At 42.2% G+C, this 19433-nt stretch overlaps 2 protein-coding genes across 9 annotated transcripts in view; one reads left to right on the top strand and one right to left on the bottom strand.

Moving 5' to 3' along the window:
- Nucleotides 1-9062, top strand: part of elk3 (ETS transcription factor ELK3) — an 11395-nt gene extending 2333 nt beyond the window's left edge. For 2 of the 3 annotated variants that reach the window (XM_046071901.1, XM_046071900.1), the window contains exons 3-6: nt 3290-3525; nt 3662-4387; nt 5591-5713; nt 7543-9062. In XM_046071901.1, coding sequence (XP_045927857.1) covers nt 3319-3525; nt 3662-4387; nt 5591-5713; nt 7543-7638 — 1152 coding nt within the window. In that variant the 5' untranslated portion in view covers nt 3290-3318 and the 3' untranslated portion in view covers nt 7639-9062. Of the gene's footprint in view, nt 1-3289; nt 3526-3661; nt 4388-4456; nt 4574-5590; nt 5714-7542 lie in introns of those variants that run through there. The other variant, XM_046071902.1, reaches the window with a different exon arrangement.
- The window catches only part of cdk17 (cyclin-dependent kinase 17), a 50863-nt gene continuing 40492 nt past the window's right edge, over nt 9063-19433 (bottom strand). For 5 of the 6 annotated variants that reach the window (XM_046071894.1, XM_046071893.1, XM_046071895.1 and 2 more), the window contains 13 exons: nt 19114-19239; nt 17906-17962; nt 17628-17742; nt 17444-17538; nt 16702-16764; nt 16316-16439; nt 15994-16114; nt 15360-15457; nt 15134-15239; nt 14807-14849; nt 13290-13380; nt 13102-13179; nt 9063-12440 (listed from right to left, as the gene is read on the bottom strand). In XM_046071894.1, coding sequence (XP_045927850.1) covers nt 12400-12440; nt 13102-13179; nt 13290-13380; nt 14807-14849; nt 15134-15239; nt 15360-15457; nt 15994-16114; nt 16316-16439; nt 16702-16764; nt 17444-17538; nt 17628-17742; nt 17906-17962; nt 19114-19239 — 1158 coding nt within the window. In that variant the 3' untranslated portion in view covers nt 9063-12399. Of the gene's footprint in view, nt 12441-12527; nt 12714-13101; nt 13180-13289; nt 13381-14806; nt 14850-15133; nt 15240-15359; nt 15458-15993; nt 16115-16315; nt 16440-16701; nt 16765-17443; nt 17539-17627; nt 17743-17905; nt 17963-19113; nt 19240-19433 lie in introns of all 6 variants that reach the window. The other variant, XR_006828523.1, reaches the window with a different exon arrangement.

Below are 19433 nucleotides of genomic sequence, written 5' to 3'. Positions count from 1 at the left end.
ACACACACACACACACACACACACACACACACACACACACACACACACACACACACACACACACACACACACACACACACACACACACATACACACATTTCCAAAAATAAGAAATAACTAGCCCAGAATAAATGGTTATAGAATCTTGTGCAGGTTTTTGGTTTGGTTTGTTTCAGTGGGATTAAAGATCTTAAGTGTCCAAAGTATGCTGGCATGTATATCCGATAGATTGACATTTGAGGGAGGAGTGTTCATGTATGGGTCATGTATACCTTGTTAACTGTCGAACTCTAAGCTATAACACCGAGGGTCAGTACGGGACTGCTTTTATTCTGAAATTCCATAAATCAACATTTCCTCCTGCTTTGTTTCTCTCCAGCCCAGACTTGTTAAGAGTGAAACGCCAGAGGGTAAACATAGAACAAACAGAGTCTCACATCAGGACATAGATGTATTCTCCATATGTTGTTGTGGCTCTTCGAATGCGTGGGTGTGTGTTGAGATGTTGCTCTTAAAAACAACTTCTAAGTGTTACCAATAAGGGGAATAAAGCATGGGAGTGTGTGTGCACGTGCACGTTTATTTCCTGGTGGTACCCACTTACAGGACATCCTACCTCCCAGCGAGGGAAGGCCATTCTCCGGGAAGACGCCCCTGCAGCTGAATGACAGGAAGTCCTGGTTTAGACAGGCAGACAGCACTACAGTTCTTCCATCACTTAACACACACACCCATGCAGGAAAAAGGAAGCTAGGATATGTGTTTCTGTGTGTTCATGGTGATGGGTCATTGTTAGCACCACATACACTTTCCTGTCTATGCTGGAGGGTTTCCTAGGACAGTGAAAGAAAGACATGCATACTGTATGTTTAAACTGAATTCATGGTTGATTATTTTGTAAGTACTGAACCATATGTTGTTATTATGAAAGAACGTAGAGTAACCATCATCATTATGGTGGCAATGTTTCAGGTCCTCTGCTATTGAGGCAGATGTGGTTGACATGGAGATTTCTGTTGCAACTGCAAAGTGTGCTGTCAAATTGTCATGGTTGCAAATTAAATCTGGCTTTAATGAGTTATTTGTCATTTCCTTTTGGCAGTAAGTAGTTTTGTATTTCCTGCTAATAAGGCACCATATTAATAAATAGCTTTGAGAGAGGGGGAAAAAAGGAGACGGAGAAAAAGACAGGCGGACGCTCACAGACAGTCAGTGGTTTCCAGGTAAACACGTCAGTTAGAACCGTGCTTGTCTTGGCAGAAGGTCACTGACCACATCCTGCTTTATCACCATAGAAACATTCAAAAGCCAACCAATGTCTGGCCCTCTTTTGCTCTCTTTTTCGGTCTGCAACACACACACACACACACACACAAACACAAGAGACTGTACACACAGACATAAAAGTGAAGTAAAATGAAATCAGATATTTATAAGTGTAGTGAGAGAACCATTAGCAGGAAAACCATTTCTTTTGTCATGGAAAAAAACCCACAACTTTATACATTTTTTGTAAGTAATGGGGATTTCAAGCATATTCAACCTTTACTACATCGCTGAGCATAATATCATTAAACCATGATAAGTATGCAGATGAGTTGATTTAGGTATTCCACAGGTGTTCAATGGGCTTGAGATCAGGTGACAGTGAAGGCTATATCATGGGATTCACATATCTTTCATATGAATCAAACCATGCAGCGGTCCCATGTGCCCTGAATGAAAGCATCTGCAGTTCCTGTGTTTGTTTCTTTTTTCTCTCTTTCATATGGACATAAATAAAACACGCCCTTTCCAAGATTTAAATGTACTGAAGAGGTGAAGTAAGGCCACATGGGCTGTGTCCCTATCTAGGTTGTTCTATGTAGAGGACTATGGTGAGCTTTAGGCCTATAGCACTCTTTAACACTTTTGGACACTTCCCGGGTCATTATCTCTGTGCTGTTACTTACATCATTGTTGTGGCAATGTTGGCTGGTGGGCCATTTTTCTATCAGTGCAATGCATGATGGTATTAGTGACCATTGGTTGTACACTACTTTTTACAATGCATTCACTCATACTTGAGTCCACTATATAGGGTATAATATTTCTCAATATACATTCGGACTGCACTGCAAGATGGCAAACACACTATTTAGTGAGCAGTGAGTGGTTTCGGACAAAGCCATAGATAATTTCAATTCTAAGCATCAATGGTGGATTCACTCAGACTTGTATTTAGGCTACTACTGCCGCCATCCTGCTTTGGAAGGCAGCCAAAGTGTGTGAGTCCACCAAACCAAAGAGCATGAGTTCATACGTGTGAGGTATAGCTTAGATTAAGTATTATAGATATTACTGTTCAGAACCACGGTGTTCAGAAACTTACGGCAAAGTGGACTGTCCTGTAGAGCCTGTGTCATTTACATGTTTGTGTTGTTGTCCGTTTGTGGGCTCAGTGTTTGGAACAGGGAATTCCCAGTCAGAGAAAGGGGGGGGGTGGTGGGCATGGTCAGCACTGTTGGGCTTGTGGTTGTTAGTGGTGTTTGCATTAGCGGAAGGATCGTGGTACACATTTGTGTTGACATTAATAATTCCTCCTCCTCCTTGCTGCCCACCTATCCTCCTTCTTTCTTTCCTTCCTACTTTTTATGTATTTTTTTATGTTTGGCATTTTATTCCCTAAATAGTCAAAGAATGTGTGAAATTGTTTCCATATTAAGGGCATTGAGTGACTAGTTATTTTTATCATTTCTTTCACTTTCCAGTGACTTGATTTCCTGAGCTGAATGTCATCACCCTAATCTGTGATGATTCATGGACACAACTGAAATGTGTGACCTTTAACAGTGAACTTTAAAGCTGCACAAATCAATATATTTATTAATAACAATGGATCAAAGAACTATGAGTACTGTGACAGGTGTCACTCACATTGATATCGCAAATAATTATCTCCTAAGTCTGCAGTCCCCCTCAGCCAACAGAGCGTTTTAGCATCTTTTAGCTCATTGTTTTGTTTTGTTACAGCCCGCAACGTTATAGTTTTGGTTCAGCCTCACTGCTCTCGTCAAACCAACACCTGCTTCTGATCCTCTTTCCTGAGGATAAATGTGTTGGAACCCTCAGCTTTCACCAGAAATTCACAAAGTCTCCTCTGGAAGAACATTGCCCTCTTCCTGATTTGTGCTAGAAAGCAATCCATCTTGTTAGCAAAAAAAGAAAAGATGTTTGAATGGCTTCTTGATAGCACAAAGTAGCCTAATATGTGGTCCTTGAATTGACTTTAATAAGATTCCCTCTGTAGATCGCCTGTGTCTCTGGTTTCACCCCATCATGGAGAGTTCCATCACGCTCTGGCAGTTCCTGCTGCAGCTGCTGCTCGACCAAAGCCACAAGCATCTCATTTGCTGGACGTCCAACGACGGCGAGTTCAAGCTGCTTAAGTCCGAAGAAGTGGCCAAGCTGTGGGGGCTGCGCAAGAACAAGACCAACATGAACTATGACAAGCTGAGCAGAGCCCTGCGCTACTACTACGACAAAGTAGGCAACATGTACATTTAAAAGCAATTGAAATACAATGTCGTGGCTTGATGATGTTTTATGTCGTTATAGCTATGGAGACCAAAAGTGTTAAAAATGAGTTTAAAATAAGAAATCATGTTCGTTCCCTCCGCAGAACATCATTAAGAAGGTGATTGGTCAGAAGTTTGTCTACAAGTTTGTGTCATTCCCTGACATCGTGAAGATGGACCCTGCGGCGGTGGAGACGGGCCGCAGCAGTGAGGAAAGTGGGGGTGCAATGTCAGAGCCTGAGGCTGACGACGAGGATGGGGTTCAGAGAAACCAGTACCTCCACTCCAGCCTGTACTCCTCCTTCACCGTCAGCTCCCTGCAGCACTCCTTAGAACCACACCGGCCCATCAAGACGGAGCCCAGAGCCGAACGCCATGACGACAGCTCCTCTGTCATCCGATACATAACCAACCGTGGCCACTCCTCCCTCCCCTCCACCCCACCCCCATCCTCAACGGAGGCCTCCCATTCCTCCAGACCGTCTCCTCAGCAGGAGCGCTCTTTGTCCTGCTCCTCCTCCCCGCCACAAAGCCCCGCCTGTACACTATGGAGGGGGCGGAGCCAGAGCCCAGACACTGAAGAGTTAGAGCAGAGCGCTCAACCTCTAAACCTGTCATCTGGTCAGAGGGAGAGAGTGAGGTCACATAGCACGACAACGCCAGAGAGAAGGGGACTGGCCAATATTGCACCCTTGAAAAGCCGAAAACCCAAAGGCTTGGAAATCTCCGCCTCCTCTCTCCTCCTGACAGGAAGTGACCTCGTTTCCATTGCTCTCAACAGCCCTGCTTTGCCTTCAGGGTCCCTGACTCCTGCCTTCCTCACTGCACAGGTACACCATGACACATAACACATGTATTACCAACATTTAACTCACACATGATCCCTTCTACTTCTGCAGGTTGTTTTAGGTGAGGAAAGAGAAGGCGAGAGAGGGAAAGAGGAGAAGAAAAAGAAGAACCAGGCATTTTGGGGTTGAAGAAAGTTAAGCTTGTAGACAGGGAGGAGATGGAAAGAGGTGAGCGGAAAGAGGGGAGGAGGCAAGGGAGGGAGGGAGGAGGTTCATAAGTGAAGCCATATGTTCCTGAAGCTCCTGAGTCACTGGCAACAGCACACTGACCAAACCAGGACGGTCTGACAACATTAAGGCACTCAGCTGATGCTTTCATCCAGACTGAGCAATGATAGGCTGCTGAGTGTCTAGTACATAATTGATGGAAAAAGTGTATGTTGAAGCCTTCACTCATCACTGACCATTTTCTTTAATACAGTGTCGGCAAGAAACACCTGAGCTGCTGGTTAAGTATCCACATCCCCTCCTCCACCACAGGAACCTTTCAGAATTTAGAAACCTACCCCCAGGACAGATGTGGTTCTGATTTTAGTTCCTACATTATAAAACAGTCCCCACAGATGTCTCACAAACCAGTTGATGGTGGTTGCTGGTCAAGCTATGAGCTTTATCTGGGAAAACGGCAAAAGCCATCTGGCAGCATGACAGCACAGCATGAGCTGGTCTTGAGAAAGTGGAGCTGACTTTCTTTCCTTTGACTTTCAGCAGAATTATGCATATTGCATTATGTTAAGCATCGTTAAAAGAAAAATTTAAAACAATAAACTCAGTGGTCATTGCAAACGCACTGAAGAAATTTTTGCTCCTGAACGTTTTAGTTCCTGGCTGTAGAACAGAGTCTTGTGTTCCCATGACAGAACCAGAAAGAAAAAATCAAACTGGCCTTAGTGAAATATGAAGAGACAGAAGAAAGACGAGACAGAAGAAAATAGATGTCATGAATTCTGTATGAGCGGAGCTTCCTGACCTGCATGGAGTCAGTCTGCCAAGTCAGTCTGTCTGGTAGACGAGAGTTCACTAGAGGGCAGACTTGGCTTTGAGCTCTGGGTGAAACTGAATGACATGACAACTTCACCACAGACTGTGGACAGCTCTGTGGACTCACTGCCAGAATAAACACCTTCATTTCCATCTTGGTGTATTTATCCTCTGACATTTTCATTTTGGGTTCTGTCAATATAGACTCCGTCTGGTCTGCTGCTCACTCCCAGTCCTCTGCTCTCCAATATCCATTTCTGGTCCAGCCTAAGTCCAGTGGGACCCCTCAGCCCTGCCCAGCTGCAGAGCCATGCCCCCCTCTTTCAGGTAAACCCGCCACATGTCTTGTACTGCTGTGTATGTGAGGAATTCGAGCGACTGCATGTTGTCCAAGCCATCATAGAGAGGGGGTAGCCACGGTAATCGTTCAGTTGGATTTAATGACACACCCACTTTCAGACAGTCTTTCCTTAAAGGATGGAGATTCATCGGTTTGTACACGGAATGGAACGGAAAATGACGGAACGAGTTGTGTGCACAACTTCCTCCAGTTAGTACACACTGCTGAACAGTCTGACAAGCACTTTCCACCAATAAGATAAGATCATCCGAACCTGAAACCAACCCTAACCTCCTGATTTTAAACCAGACTGTTTACACACAAGAGGGAGGGAAAATGCCTGTTCCAACTTTGTCTCTATAACGCTGGAAAACATTATTTTGGGGGGGATAATTACCTTAATTGTGTTCTCAAATAAGCTACAGTTTCAGTTCTGACAGTTCTGTGTAAAAAAGGACACACTGACCTTAATTTTTTGTACCAGCCTTTCAGAGAAATCACTGGCTCTAGTTGTTATGGATCCGAAATCTCCCCTCATAACTACAGGATCTTTGATTTTACCTTGGCAGTTGGTGTGTGTGTGTGTGTGTGTGTGTGTGTGTGTGTGTGTGTGTGTGTGTGTGTGTGTGTGTGTGTGTGTGTGTGTGTGTGTGTGTGTGTGTGTGTGCCAGGGTTTCAAAATAAGCCACAGATGTTTCCGTTCTAGTGTGGACAAGAAGAGGGGGTGACTTCCTGTTGGCTACAGAGAAAGACAGAGGGTTGGTTGGTGAGAAGCCCCTCCCTCCCATGTCAACTCACTGACATGAAAACACACAACCCCAAAATAAACTGTTAAGCATTAAGTTTAATGTCCCCACGGTGCAATTTAAGCAAGCGCACACTTACCTCCTCTGATGCAGCATTCACTGCCCAAATCTTACTGCACAAATAATTCTGTGAAAGGACAGACTAACCTTGACATTACTGTTAACATTATGGATGTGACATCATTACTGTAGTAATGATAGTGGAACTACTGTATATCAATCTTCTAACATGGGGGTATGCCTGGTTCCCACATGTTAGAAAAAAACGCAGCTTGAATGACCTTTTTATGAATAAAACAAGATAATGTCTATTTGCGAACAATATGATGATGTGCCTTCTGGGTGCCCTTCCAGTGAAGAAAATGTGACGTAGTACCCTCTAGGGCGCCCCAAAGTTCGAGAAAACGTGATGCACTGCCCTAATTGGCACCCTTCTGGTAGAAAAAGTGTCATGCAGCGCCCTCCAAGGTGCCCCTTTGTGTGAGGAAATGTGGTAAAGTGCCCTCGAAGGTGCCTCTGTGTGCAAAACACACGATGAAGGGCCCTCAGACGGACAGATTACCCAGGGACCTAAATTCCCAAAGGGGCCCATTGAACATTGTGATACCTATTGCCAAAGTTACGCTGCACAGAAGTTTTGTTTCTGTTGATGCTCGGAATACTAATCGTCTATGTTGGCTTTCGTTGACACTTGAAAGGAGTGAATTTTCGATAAATACACAATAAATGCCCCACCGCATGAAGCTGGTGCCCTTTTTTTTTGTTTTCACCACTGCCCCTCAGACAGCTTTCCTCCTCCGCCTCTGCCTTGTCTAAATATTTTACTAGTTTTAATCACTCAAAGACTACAAGGGGAAATTTCAAGTACCAGGTCAAGCTTTCCAAAATATAAATTCTGGCTTCTGCTCACACATGACTCTGATGCTGAAAAATGCCAGCGTTCTCTGATGAAGCAGTATGTTTGGGGGTTAAATCTTAACCGTTTTCAACCTCTAACTGTCCCCCTACAGTTCCCCACACTGCTGAATGGGCCCATCCCGGTGCCTTTACCTTGTGTGGACGCTCCCTCCCCTCTGCTGCTCTCCTCCAGCTCCCACAAGTCCTGATGCCAGGCTGAGCTGGGCCAGATCAGCACAGATAAGGACCAAGCCAATCAGCCTTAAACTCTGATGATGAACTGCACAGGAGTCGGACTTTGTCTGAATCCAATTACATTTTAATCTGAATCCTGTTCCTTTGCATTTATTAGAAGAAACAGGAGCTTCACTCTGAAGCTTTGCTCTCTGAGAAGAGTGTTCAACTGCTCAACTTCTTGATATTTGTGTTTGGTGTTTCCTCTTTTCAAGATGTTTTTTTTTCTCCTTCAGTGAAAAATACAGACTGGTTGCAAAGTTATTTCTATTCCCTCCCCCCCTCCGACTGATGTCAATATCCACATCACTGACTCAAACAGTGGAAATCTGGGGGAAATCCATGTCAGGAATTATGAGAGAACATGACCTCACTAAGCCAGGAGGTTTTGTAAGTGTAATCTTTTTCTGTACGTCTGTACGCTTAATTTAAAGCTACAGCCAGGAGCTTATCTTAGCTTAAATACAGGAAATGGGGAAACAGCCAGCCTTGCTCTGTCAAGAGGTAACAAAATCTAACTACCTTTTGGTATGAAAACCAAACTATAAAAATGTGTAGTTTTATGGGGGACTAAAGGTTGCCTGGCAAACTCACAGTAATGACAAGACTCCAGGAAGTTACTGCTCCCATAATAACAGTGAAACCCCTTCAACACCAAAGTGTTTGTACTGATTAAACACAACACAGATTATATGTTTATTAGTGTTTATTTTACTTTATAGCCAGGCTGGCTGTTTCCAGTTTTTAACTAAGCTACCAGCTGTAGCTACATATTGAAACTGACAAACATGAGAGTGGCATCAATCTTCTCATCTTACTCTCTGCAAAAAAAGCATTTCCCAAAATGTCAAATTGTTGCTTTGAATTTGATCACAAAATGGGACAAACTGGATGATTAAATGCTATAAGCCAAGTACGACGAATGACACATGGCAAGTGTCTCACCTTTTTTTTTTTCTCTACACTTAAGAAACATTTGTCGAGACTGTGGCCTTTTGAGATGAATCCCACACTGACCCCTAGCAGTGCACCTGCTAGCCAGCATGCTAAAACACTCTGGAAGTCTTCATTTTGTCTTCTGTATTGCTTTTACTTGACGCTGTGAACTTTTTTGAATCTTTGTATAGTTTCATGCTTTTTTTAAATGCACTGTTCTTTTAAGCCTTGTACCAGCTGTGCCTTCAATATCATAAGAATTTTATAAATGTATTAAGCTTTAAAACCAGGTTTTAATAGACATTCCAGGTCAAAATTGCACAAAAACATTTTTTTGTAAAATGGCTCCTAGTTATTTTTATAGAGAAATTGATGGAAATGTATTCTCTGTGATTTGCTTGTGTTTCGTTGTTTTGTTGAGAAAATTGTTGTTTTTTGGAATAAAATGAATTACTTTCCAGAATTACTACATTCCTTTTAATTGATAATACATACTCTTTTCACCATTCGAAGAATGACTGCTGCACAGACTGTTTATGAAACAGATTAAATTTACTTCCGATGGTTATGAGAAATAAATAGTTCCAGTAAAAAGAGTCACACACCAACTGTTGACCGGCAGCTCAGTGTTTCAGAGGTCGAATTCACAACAAAGCAGGCCTTCCATGCATCAGGCACACAGACACACGTACACACTTACGCGTTCAAACATGTTCACATAAATTCAGGCCTTTCATACACTTGAAAAAGTTTTACAATGATAAATATTTATCTGTTGTAGAAATCTCCTTTCATGCATGTCACTGCTGTTCATGTGAAAAAGCCACCATTGGCAGAAACACAGTTTGCAGTTAACAGTGGAATAATGCTGCATTCTCATGTCTGAAATGTGCCGACATAACGTTTTCAAGGTTTAAGTGAAGCATCCATATATGCAAATACAGTGCATGTGAAATGTAAGGGGAAGAAAAAGGTTTTCTTTTTGAAGCTACCCAGGGAGAAAAAAGTGGCATCAGGTCAATGTAGTCCAGGACGTCTACCATTAATACAATGACTTGTTTCCTGTGAACACAATAATAGTTACGTTATTTGAAATGTAAACCGTTAATGGAGTCTTCCAGCTATATTTGTTCTGATGTTACTGTATGCATTGAATTTAAATTTAAGCTCAATTAATGAGCTGATGAAATAAATCCATGTTGTCAAAGGTTTATAGCTAATGAAATGATGAGAATTACAGTATGTCACACTATTAGCTGCAAACTGATAAAGTTAATGTTTATTACATTAATTCTCTCAGATATTAAGTTTGAGTTTATCAAGCATTAGTTGGAACAGGGAACTTCAGTGTTGCTCGAATCCTTTAAATGTCAAACAATGTGACATTTTCATTTAGACGTTGAGCAAAAGAGCTGCAGTTACAGGAAAATCTCCCTCAGATCTTCTCACACACTTACGTGTTCAACCTGTGATTTTCAATGCATTCCTAGTGTTATTTAGTGCAGAAGCTCATGCACTACACTCACTTCTATTTTTTGCTACTGTGAGTGTAGAAAGTGCTCTCTTTGCCTTTTCCATGATGGATTTTTCCCTGTGTGACCTTTTGAATTTTGGAGCAAAATGGCAGCTCTGGAGTTCTTGCCCTTTGATTCTGAAAGTATTTTAAAGGAGCAGTCTGACATTTTGGTAAATGGGCTTATTTGCCTTCTTGCCGAAAGTTTGATGAGAAGATCGACACCACTGTCATTTTTGTACAATAAACATTAAGCTGGAGCGAGCAGCTGGTTAGGTTAGGTTAGCATAAAAACTAGCAACAGGGGGGAAACAGCTCTCCTGGTTCTGTCTGAAAGTGACAATATCTACCCAACAGCACCTCTAAATCTCACTAACCAACATAACATCTTGTTTGTTTAATTCATACAAAAAAAAGTGTAAAAACTCTTCCTCTTTTATACAAATTAAACAAATGATAACATGTTAATTTTTGAGTTTTAGAGATGTTAGTAGGCAGGGGTAACAGCTAGCCTAACCGTTTCCCCAATTTTTGTCTACTAAGATAAGCTAACAGGCTCCTGGCTTCATATTCATTCTACCAATGCTAGAGTGGCATCTAACTCTTGCAAGAAAGTGAGTAAGCATATTGTCAAACTTATCCTTAAAGTGAATGAAACACTTTTTGCAATCACACAACTGCTGAAGTGCTGAAGTGACTACATCTTCGTTGGTCCACAGGAATGAGACAAATACTCACTGCAACTAAATTAAACCAGGATTGCAAAGCACACCAGTAGACATTTTAGTGTTTAAGTGTTTTCAGGAGATCTTCCATTTGCTTCAGTAAACACGCAGGAAAAAGTGAGAATTCTCAACAGGCTTCACCTGTAGCATCACTGTCAGTTGCAAACAACACAACGGGCAGTTAAATCTAACATTTCAATTTGAAATTTTTTTTTTTCCTTGTGTACAAATGCTGGAGAGAGCGGTGGTCCGACGCCAAGTGGAAAACAACCATTTCCCCTACCCCCACCCCGATCCCCTCCAAAAAACATGCCACAATGACAGTGTTGTTTCACAAGGAGAGGCCAAAGGTCACAGACACAGAGAACACATCTTAATACTGTTGGGTATACTCGGCCTTGTTGAGGCCAAGGGTCCCTGATTCCAAAAAAACACACTGAAGTGCAAGTTAAAAACAAAGTTACTGCAGTGAGATCTCTGAATGCACAAAGAGCGAGAAAGTGTAGCTGGCATCATTTTCTTTTTTTTTAAAGAAATGAAGTCCTGGCAGTTTTGTGAGGGTTTTTGGGAAGGCTTGCTGGCTTCCTGTGGGACCTCACGTGACTTCCTGTTCAGCTCCAGTATTCCTCTTCTTTCATCTGTGCTTTTCGCTCGTCTTCCCAACTGTTTGCCTCCCTCCTCCTCCTCAGTTTTGGTCCCAGCCAGAATGACCAAAAGAACTGAAGAACTCATGTTCGCCCAGTTTGATTGGACTCTTGTGTGTGCTTCTTTAACCCACAGTCCAAAGCTGTTACCACAATCTCCTCGCAGTCCATTTTTTTTAACCCTCAGTGCAACCACCCCAGAGGCAGCAGGCCCTCTAGAAGAACAGTCTGGCTAAAACGTTTTGGAAAAATTATGCAGAGAAATCCAGAGGAATATTTTTTTCCCCATCCAAGACCTTTTAGCGTCCCAGTCTTTCTAAATCTGGAAATGTTGTAGACTTCAGTCACGGAAGCTCGAGGAAAAACAAAACATAAACTCCAAATATATATATATATATATATATTTATAAAAAAAAAATGTGAAAAAAACTGAAGCATTCGGTCTCCGAGCACGACAACAAGAACAACAACTTGTCACAGCGTCAACATCAACATCAGTGGAATTTTAACTCAAACGAAGCCGGAGAATTGTAGTCAGAAGAAAAACAACAGTAACCTTACTGACTGCTCAACTGTGCATGGCGTCTCGAGTTCACATCAGGTATACACACACACACGCACACACACACACACACGCACACACGGTGTGTTAAATACAGACAGTAGTAGTTTAGCAGCAAAAAATTCAACCTCATCCTTTCACCCCCCAATAAATAAACACAATCTCCAAACAGATTCAACCCATGAGTCACTCATTCAGAGGAGTGTGTGTGTGTGTGTGTGTGTGTTTTTATGTGTGTGCAGGTAAGAGCGTTGGGAGGGGCGGGGCGAGTCACTCCGCACAGGGAAGGTGGGCTCATGCGAGAGGTTGGTGGGACGTGATGAAGTTGGGCAGTCGGCCATCCTCTTCATCAGACCTTAGAAGAGCATGCTCTGCCTCCTGTTGATCTTGCCGTTACCTGGAAGGAAATCAAAAATGCAATACCCATAAGGCCTTTCCTTTACATCAAAGATGTTATACGTAGCCTTCCTCAATAGACCATTACCTTTTAGACAGTTTAAAGGCACCACCAATGTTCCACAGGAAGTTCGGTTTACTTGTACGGAGTCTTGCTCAGCCTGTGAAGGGCTGTATGATGCTTCTGGAGAGAACTTTCCACAGTTTGACCCCAAACAAAAGATAACCCTGATGATGTCAGGGGTTTGGGGTCAAGCAGGCTTGAAACTTAAAACTGTTTTCAAAGAAAGTTTGTGTTACAAACTAGAGGTATGGGGTTTGCAAGAAGTGGTCATTTAGGAGGCAGGGATGGACGCTATTCCAGGTGCATTATGGCAAATGTAGTAATGCAGTGTTTTTGAATCTTAACCAATATTTATTTCAGGATATCTCAGGCCCTACTGCTTCAATTTTGACCTGTATTTTATTTATCTGTGTTTTATGAATCTCCCATCTTTATAGAAGTCTAATACTTGTCCCTATCACTACAATAATCAAATAAGCATGTTGCTGAGAAGCATGTCAGCCTTTATCAGCCTCATTTTACCTGCTTTCTGATGCTTATCGCACAATCATATTGTAAGAAAACGCATCTGTAGCATCTGGATGTGTTCCCCACCCACCTGACTCTGGGTATGAAGAGCTCCTGTAGCCGGGGTCTCTCTGCAGCTGCACTTCTTTTAACGTGAATATTGATACACCTACAACACAGTGGAGAGCTTCAGTTTACAGCAGAGACCAGCAAAAAAGAAAATCTGCAATAATGGAGCCCAAAAAGACAAAAGACTGTTTCAGTTGTGTGTGCACTCACTCTCAGGCAGTGTGTAAACTCTCATCCCGAGCGGCCTGAAGTAGGAATGTTTCATCGCCTCTTCAGCTGAAATCCTCTTCTTGGATTCATACTGCAGAGACAGAAACAGGAAATGTCAACCACCCTGTGATTTTAGCACATTATGCTGTGGCTGTTATATCTGCGATCAGTGGTTCACTCAGATAAACTGCGTCAGACTAAAACACACAATTAGAAACGGAACCAAGTGTATGCTCAGTGAAAACACTGATGGTGCTACCCCTCCTGCTGTCAGTAAGTGGTACTGAAGGGATTCATTTCCAAAATAAAAGGTGAGCAGTAGTGGCACATGAATACAAATTTCTACTTCTGACAGTACCATGAAAGAAGCAGAACAGACTAATTATTAATATTTTACTCTTGTGGGAAGAGGGAGGGAGGGTATTTGTTATTTTGCAATTATATATCCTTTCTCCTTTTCTGGTTAGAATGTAATTATTCATAAATATGTCATTTAACTTTGGCCTTTACAGTTTATTTAAATTGATGAGGTGTGAAAAGACATGCAACAAAGGTCTCTGGCCTGATGTGGTTCATGGTGGGTGTCTTAACCCAATAAAATAGTTTTTGGTCTATTTTATCTTGGGTTTTGTTTCACTGCTACACAACCAATTGCTCTTTGATGACAAACTAAATGATTCAAGTAAAGCCAGTTACACTAAATCAGTTGCAAAACCTACAATGTTTTAGGCACTTATCAGTTTCTATGGTAAAGAGAATCTCAGCTCAAAGGTCTTCTTGAGCAAATGGAGCTGGTACAAGTGTCATCACATGCCCTGATGTCAACTTTCAGTCACATAATAACAGGCGGGAGAACATAGCCAGTGTCTCTGTCCAAGAATTGTCTTTGACGTCGGATGTGAATGGTCTCCTGGATGTTTCTCTGGCTGCTGATCCATCTTGACCACCAAAAGTTCACATTTGGGTCATGTGATGACGCCTGTAGCAGCTCATTCATTCATTCACCGAAAGACGACTGTGAGATGCCGTTAAAAGCACAAGTGGACCATTGAGCTTAAAATACCACTCCCAAAGGTCAAGAAGGAACATGCAATAAAGGAAGTACATGTTTAGTGCAGCATGTTTACTAATGAAACAACTAATAATTCTCATTGTAATGATTATTATGTACTTGTATTGTTTACTTGCTTTTTATGTATGATTATGTTTGACATTTTTTAATAATATGACATAATACAAATAAAACCGAGAATACCAGTGCAATGTTAACAATAAGTGCATTATAAATAACATTGTTCTGCTTATGGAGAAAGAGTAAGTAAACTTTTAATAATTAGCAGTTTGTTTAATTTTGCTAACTTATAAGCCTGTTTAGTTTAGGTTTATTAGTTATTACTTTAATGTGTAACAGTGCTTCAAGATAAGAAAATGAAAACAAGAACAGGTGTGAAATGAGCTAGATACATCAGTTTACAGTGAATTGTATTCTGGGTATAATGAGGGAAGTAGACACTCACTCGGAGGAAAGCCAGCAGCAGCTCGATGCCCTCACCATCCAGCCTAGAGGAGACAAAAGGAAGAACAACAGCTTACTGTCTGCCTGCAGCACGGGCTGATGGGAATGTGGGGGCTCATGGGAGGAAGGAAGTGGATAGCTGTCTGTGAAATGTTCAACAGGATTTCCTGCCCGTGGCGCGCGCACACACACACACACACACACACACACACACACACACACCAGTACTGGAGATATGTAAAGTGGCCAGGAAAGAAAACGGATCTACAGATGCACTAACAACAACCCCCCTCCACACACACACCCACACACACACACACCACAGTACCTGGGAGCGTGGTTGATTATCGGTTGCGGTTTGTATTTGGGGAAGTTGTAGGACTTAAACTCTTCGATGGATGAGATTCCCGGCCAGTTCTCCTCTGTGGGTGTGCCTGAAGTCAAACAATCAGAGCCACTCAGATATACAGGATTTTGCCACATAAGGGTTAAACAGGTAAGAACGTGTGTGGTGTGGGTTGCTGTGGTGATCTGGCCTGGCAGGAGTCACTCACCCAGTAACCTGAAGATGAGGTGGAGCTCGTCCTCGACGGTAGAGCCGGGGAACAGTGGCCGACCTGCAGCCATCTCGTAGAATATACAACCAACACCCCTGCAGACACACACACAAAAGCAGTTTCATTCCAGGGCTGCTTACTTTTTTTATCAATTAATCTAATTAACTGATTCATTGTTTGGTCTCTACAATGTCAGAATATAGTGAAAAATACCCATTACAGCCCATTCAGAATACTGGCAAAATTCACATTGAGAGGCTGGCACTGACAACCTCTGTATTAAACAATAATTGATTATTAATATTGTGGCAGCCAAATTTCCAGTCAAACAAGTCAACAGAAGCAGCAGTAGCAAAAGCAGCAAGCAATAATAGCAGGCAGGTTTCAACTAACCCTTATTTTATGATTGATTAATTAAAACAAAATTATTATTATTATTTGTAGATTAAAGGTTTAGTCATAAACATATATATACACACATATGTAACGATATAACTATAACAAATCCTAAAATTTTGGTATTTTATGTTGATGACAATGAAATGATGAATTTCAAAATTAATTTGAAAATAATAATTTTTTACGCATTCACTACCAGGCATTAGTAGTGTGAGAAGTAGGGTTCTCGTACCACATGTCAATCTGTGTTGAATACTCGGAGGATCCCAGGAGAACATCAGGAGGCCGGTACCAAAGAGTCACCACCTCGTTAGAGTAGGTTTTAGTCGGGACGGACTTTGCCCTCGCCAGACCTGCCAGCCCGCCAAAGACATACACAGACATTAGGATTGTTTACACAGTAGCATTATTCTGAAAGAGCAGAACTGGAAATAATCAAATGCATTTTCACATGATTTTCCTTCCCAAAAGCATTGCAAGGACAGCCAGACCACTCCTCCATTCTCCACTGCCCTGACGACAATATCAGCTGCTGCTACTATGGTCCTTCTTACCGAAATCAGCCAGTTTGAGCTCTCCTCTCTCGTTGATAAGGAGGTTTTGGGGCTTCAGGTCCCGGTGGAGAACTTTCCTCTTATGACAATACGACAGCCCTCGCAAAATCTGGAACAAGAAAACCTGGAAAGATATGGGTAAAACCTTGATGTTATTAATATGTCTTACAACATGCAAAGTTGAGTTAAGGTCGTGGAACTATTTGGTTTGGTGCCACTTTGGTCCTGACAAAACACTACACAGTCTCATCTCTATTGAACACACAGTAAACGGAGATAAAGGCTCACAAGGTTGATGAGAGAATGTTTTTCCACATCAAGGGAAAATAAAATTACATAGAAAGAGACCAGAATAAAGAGAATCAATAATAGAAAGTCGTCCTTGCCTTCACATTGTGCATGCTCATTATGTTTCCACAGTCGTCCATGTACTGCTTCAGGTCCTTATCCTACAGGGAGAGATGGTTCCATCAGAAATTAAGTAGATATAATGACACTTACAGAACATCTCTTTACAACAGTATAACTTTTATCCATACGTTTCATTTCGTCTTACTGACTCATCAATCGGCTATTCCACACATCCTGTTAATGCAGCAAATCCATCCTCATAAAACAATAATCTATGTTGCTCATCATCTCATCACCCATGAGAAGCTCCTTCAAACTTCGCTACAGTTTTGTTTGAATTTGTTAGTTACCGAGCCACTCCCACCAGACCGAGTGCAACCGCCAGCGGTGCAAACGGCCCAGGAGGAGAGGGGAAAAGAGCGGGATAAGAGCTAAGCTAACCCGGCTTGGACCTAAGGCTGCTCCACTACCCAGTCTACTCCTGGCTAATGTTCGGTTGCAGGAAAAGGGAATGGATGAAATGAGACTCAGGCTAACCCAGCAACAGGAAATCAGAAACTGTTGTGCCCACATCTTACAGAGACAACATAGATCAAACATCCCAGATCAAGCTATTGCACTAGATAGAATGAATGCAACACAAGTGTTGGGAAAACAAAAAACGCTGGAATTGTCCTTCAATAAATGTCTAATATCAGCTACATTTCCATATCCTGCTCTCTGCCTTTATTTTCAATTTAGAAGCATTTTGTCATTGAGAATACGGGAAAGTCTTACCAGGTACTCGAAGACGAGCGTGAGGCTCTTGTCAGTGTGGACGATGTCGTGTAACGTCACGATGTTGGCGTGTTTGAGGTCCTTCAGTAACGACACTGTAGAGACAATGACAGACAGATGTTTACACAAAGACAAACAGATGTATTTCGTAGTAATAATAATTTAGGACACAAAAGCTGGTTACCTTCTCTGATGGCGGTACATGGCGCTCCTTCCTCATGCTCCAGCCGGATCTCCTTCAGCGCCACCAGGTTGTCTGTCAGCTTGCTGCGTCCTTTAAATACTGTGGCGTAGGTTCCCTGAATGCAACACACAGCGCTGGTTCAATATAACTGCATTAATGTGAGTTGTGAAACCTATTTCCGTCATTAATAGTGTAACTGTAGCACCTCAGCCACACCCTGTCAGATCTTTTCCACATTTCACACGTTTGATAAGTGCAGTGTTTCAGGGCTTCCTCACCTCTCCTAGTTTGTCGAGCTTAATGTACGTCTCCAACTTGCCAAAACCAATCTCCGACTGAAGGAAAGACAGAGGACAAAGTCAGAATTAAGCACAGATTAAGTTAGTGGGCCACTAAGGAGACAAGGTTCAAGTCCCACAATTTTGGATTCTGCAACCTCCTCAATCTGTGTTTTTACCGTTTCTGCAACAACAGAGTAAACCTTTCTATACCCCTTTATGTGAACTCAACACATAATGCAGATGTGGTGTATTCTGCTCTGTTTTCTGCAGAAATCAGTCTCTGTGCCTCTTCTGTGATGCATTTCTGTGCATCTGTGCATGTATGAGCTCCAGGCCTCCTCGCTGTTTGTTTCAGAAGGACTGATTCCAAAACCTGATGTGTACAGTCAGTCTTTTAGTTTAGAGTGAGACCCTTTGAGCCCGATTGCTGCAATTTGCTTCGAAAAATGCACTCTGTGTGTCTTACACTTCTCTAGGATATCATTTTGGCTGATGTCCATTAGAAAATACATCAATAAATCTGCTTAAAAATCATACAAAAAAGGTCCTTATGACTCCAGAACTTCCATGAGAATCAAGTTTGACAGTAATACAGTGATAGTTGTCTGTACATGGGTACATAACAGGAACTGCCAATAGCTAATTTGGCTTACTTTCATTGGCGCTTATCTGCCGAAATGTAGTTGTCTCGATTGATTTTGTTTGAGGGGGGGACTCACAGCGTCAGACTATAAAAATCCCTGTTACAGATCAATAAAACATTTTCTACCATCATCCTCCATTATAGCCGCTGGAAATATCTTGAGCTAACATGGCATCCTCTGTGATGGGCCAGCACAGAATTGACTAAAAGGAAAGCAACAACACATCAAAGCACAAAGGGGAAGAAAACTTTGTCTATTTTGTACGAGCAGTAACTTTTTTAAGCTTATGTGTCTCTGTTGGTGGGCCTGAAATATACACCTCCTGACAGTCGGCAACAACACTGCAAAAGCAAACCACAGCTGACTAATATGATCTAATTCGATGGGCATAAAGATAGGAGGAGGTGAGTACTTGTGACTCCAGATTAATCCATCCTGGTCTCACACCGGGCCAGTTGCCATGGTAACGTGCACAGAGGGAGTCTGGCAACTGCAAAGCAATAAGAAAAACAAAAAAAACAAAAAGGTAGCACACACACACAGGCACATTAAAACACTGACCAGCGAGGCTCGGCGGGAGCGTCGGCTGAGCGGCTGGTCGAAGGGGGGGCTGCTGAGCTGCAGCTTCTCCAGGTAACCGTCAGGAATTCGGATGTCAGCAGGGAGAGACAAGCGCTTGTTGAGGTCCTAAAACACACACACACACACACATAAAAAGATGTTGAAAATGTTTAGAATTTATACTAGCTTTTCACATTCCCGTAGGGGTGGATCTGGGGTTTCTTTGTGCAAGAAGATTTGCACCTACATAAAAGAAAGTATTTAAAGCCAAAAGAGACAAGATTTAATTCTTAATACTTCAACACACACTAAGTTCACCA

The sequence above is a fragment of the Micropterus dolomieu genome, linkage group LG16 (assembly GCF_021292245.1).
Source record: "Micropterus dolomieu isolate WLL.071019.BEF.003 ecotype Adirondacks linkage group LG16, ASM2129224v1, whole genome shotgun sequence".
NCBI classification, from domain to species: Eukaryota; Metazoa; Chordata; class Actinopteri; order Centrarchiformes; family Centrarchidae; genus Micropterus; species Micropterus dolomieu.
This window is presented reverse-complemented; position numbering and strand designations above follow the sequence as displayed.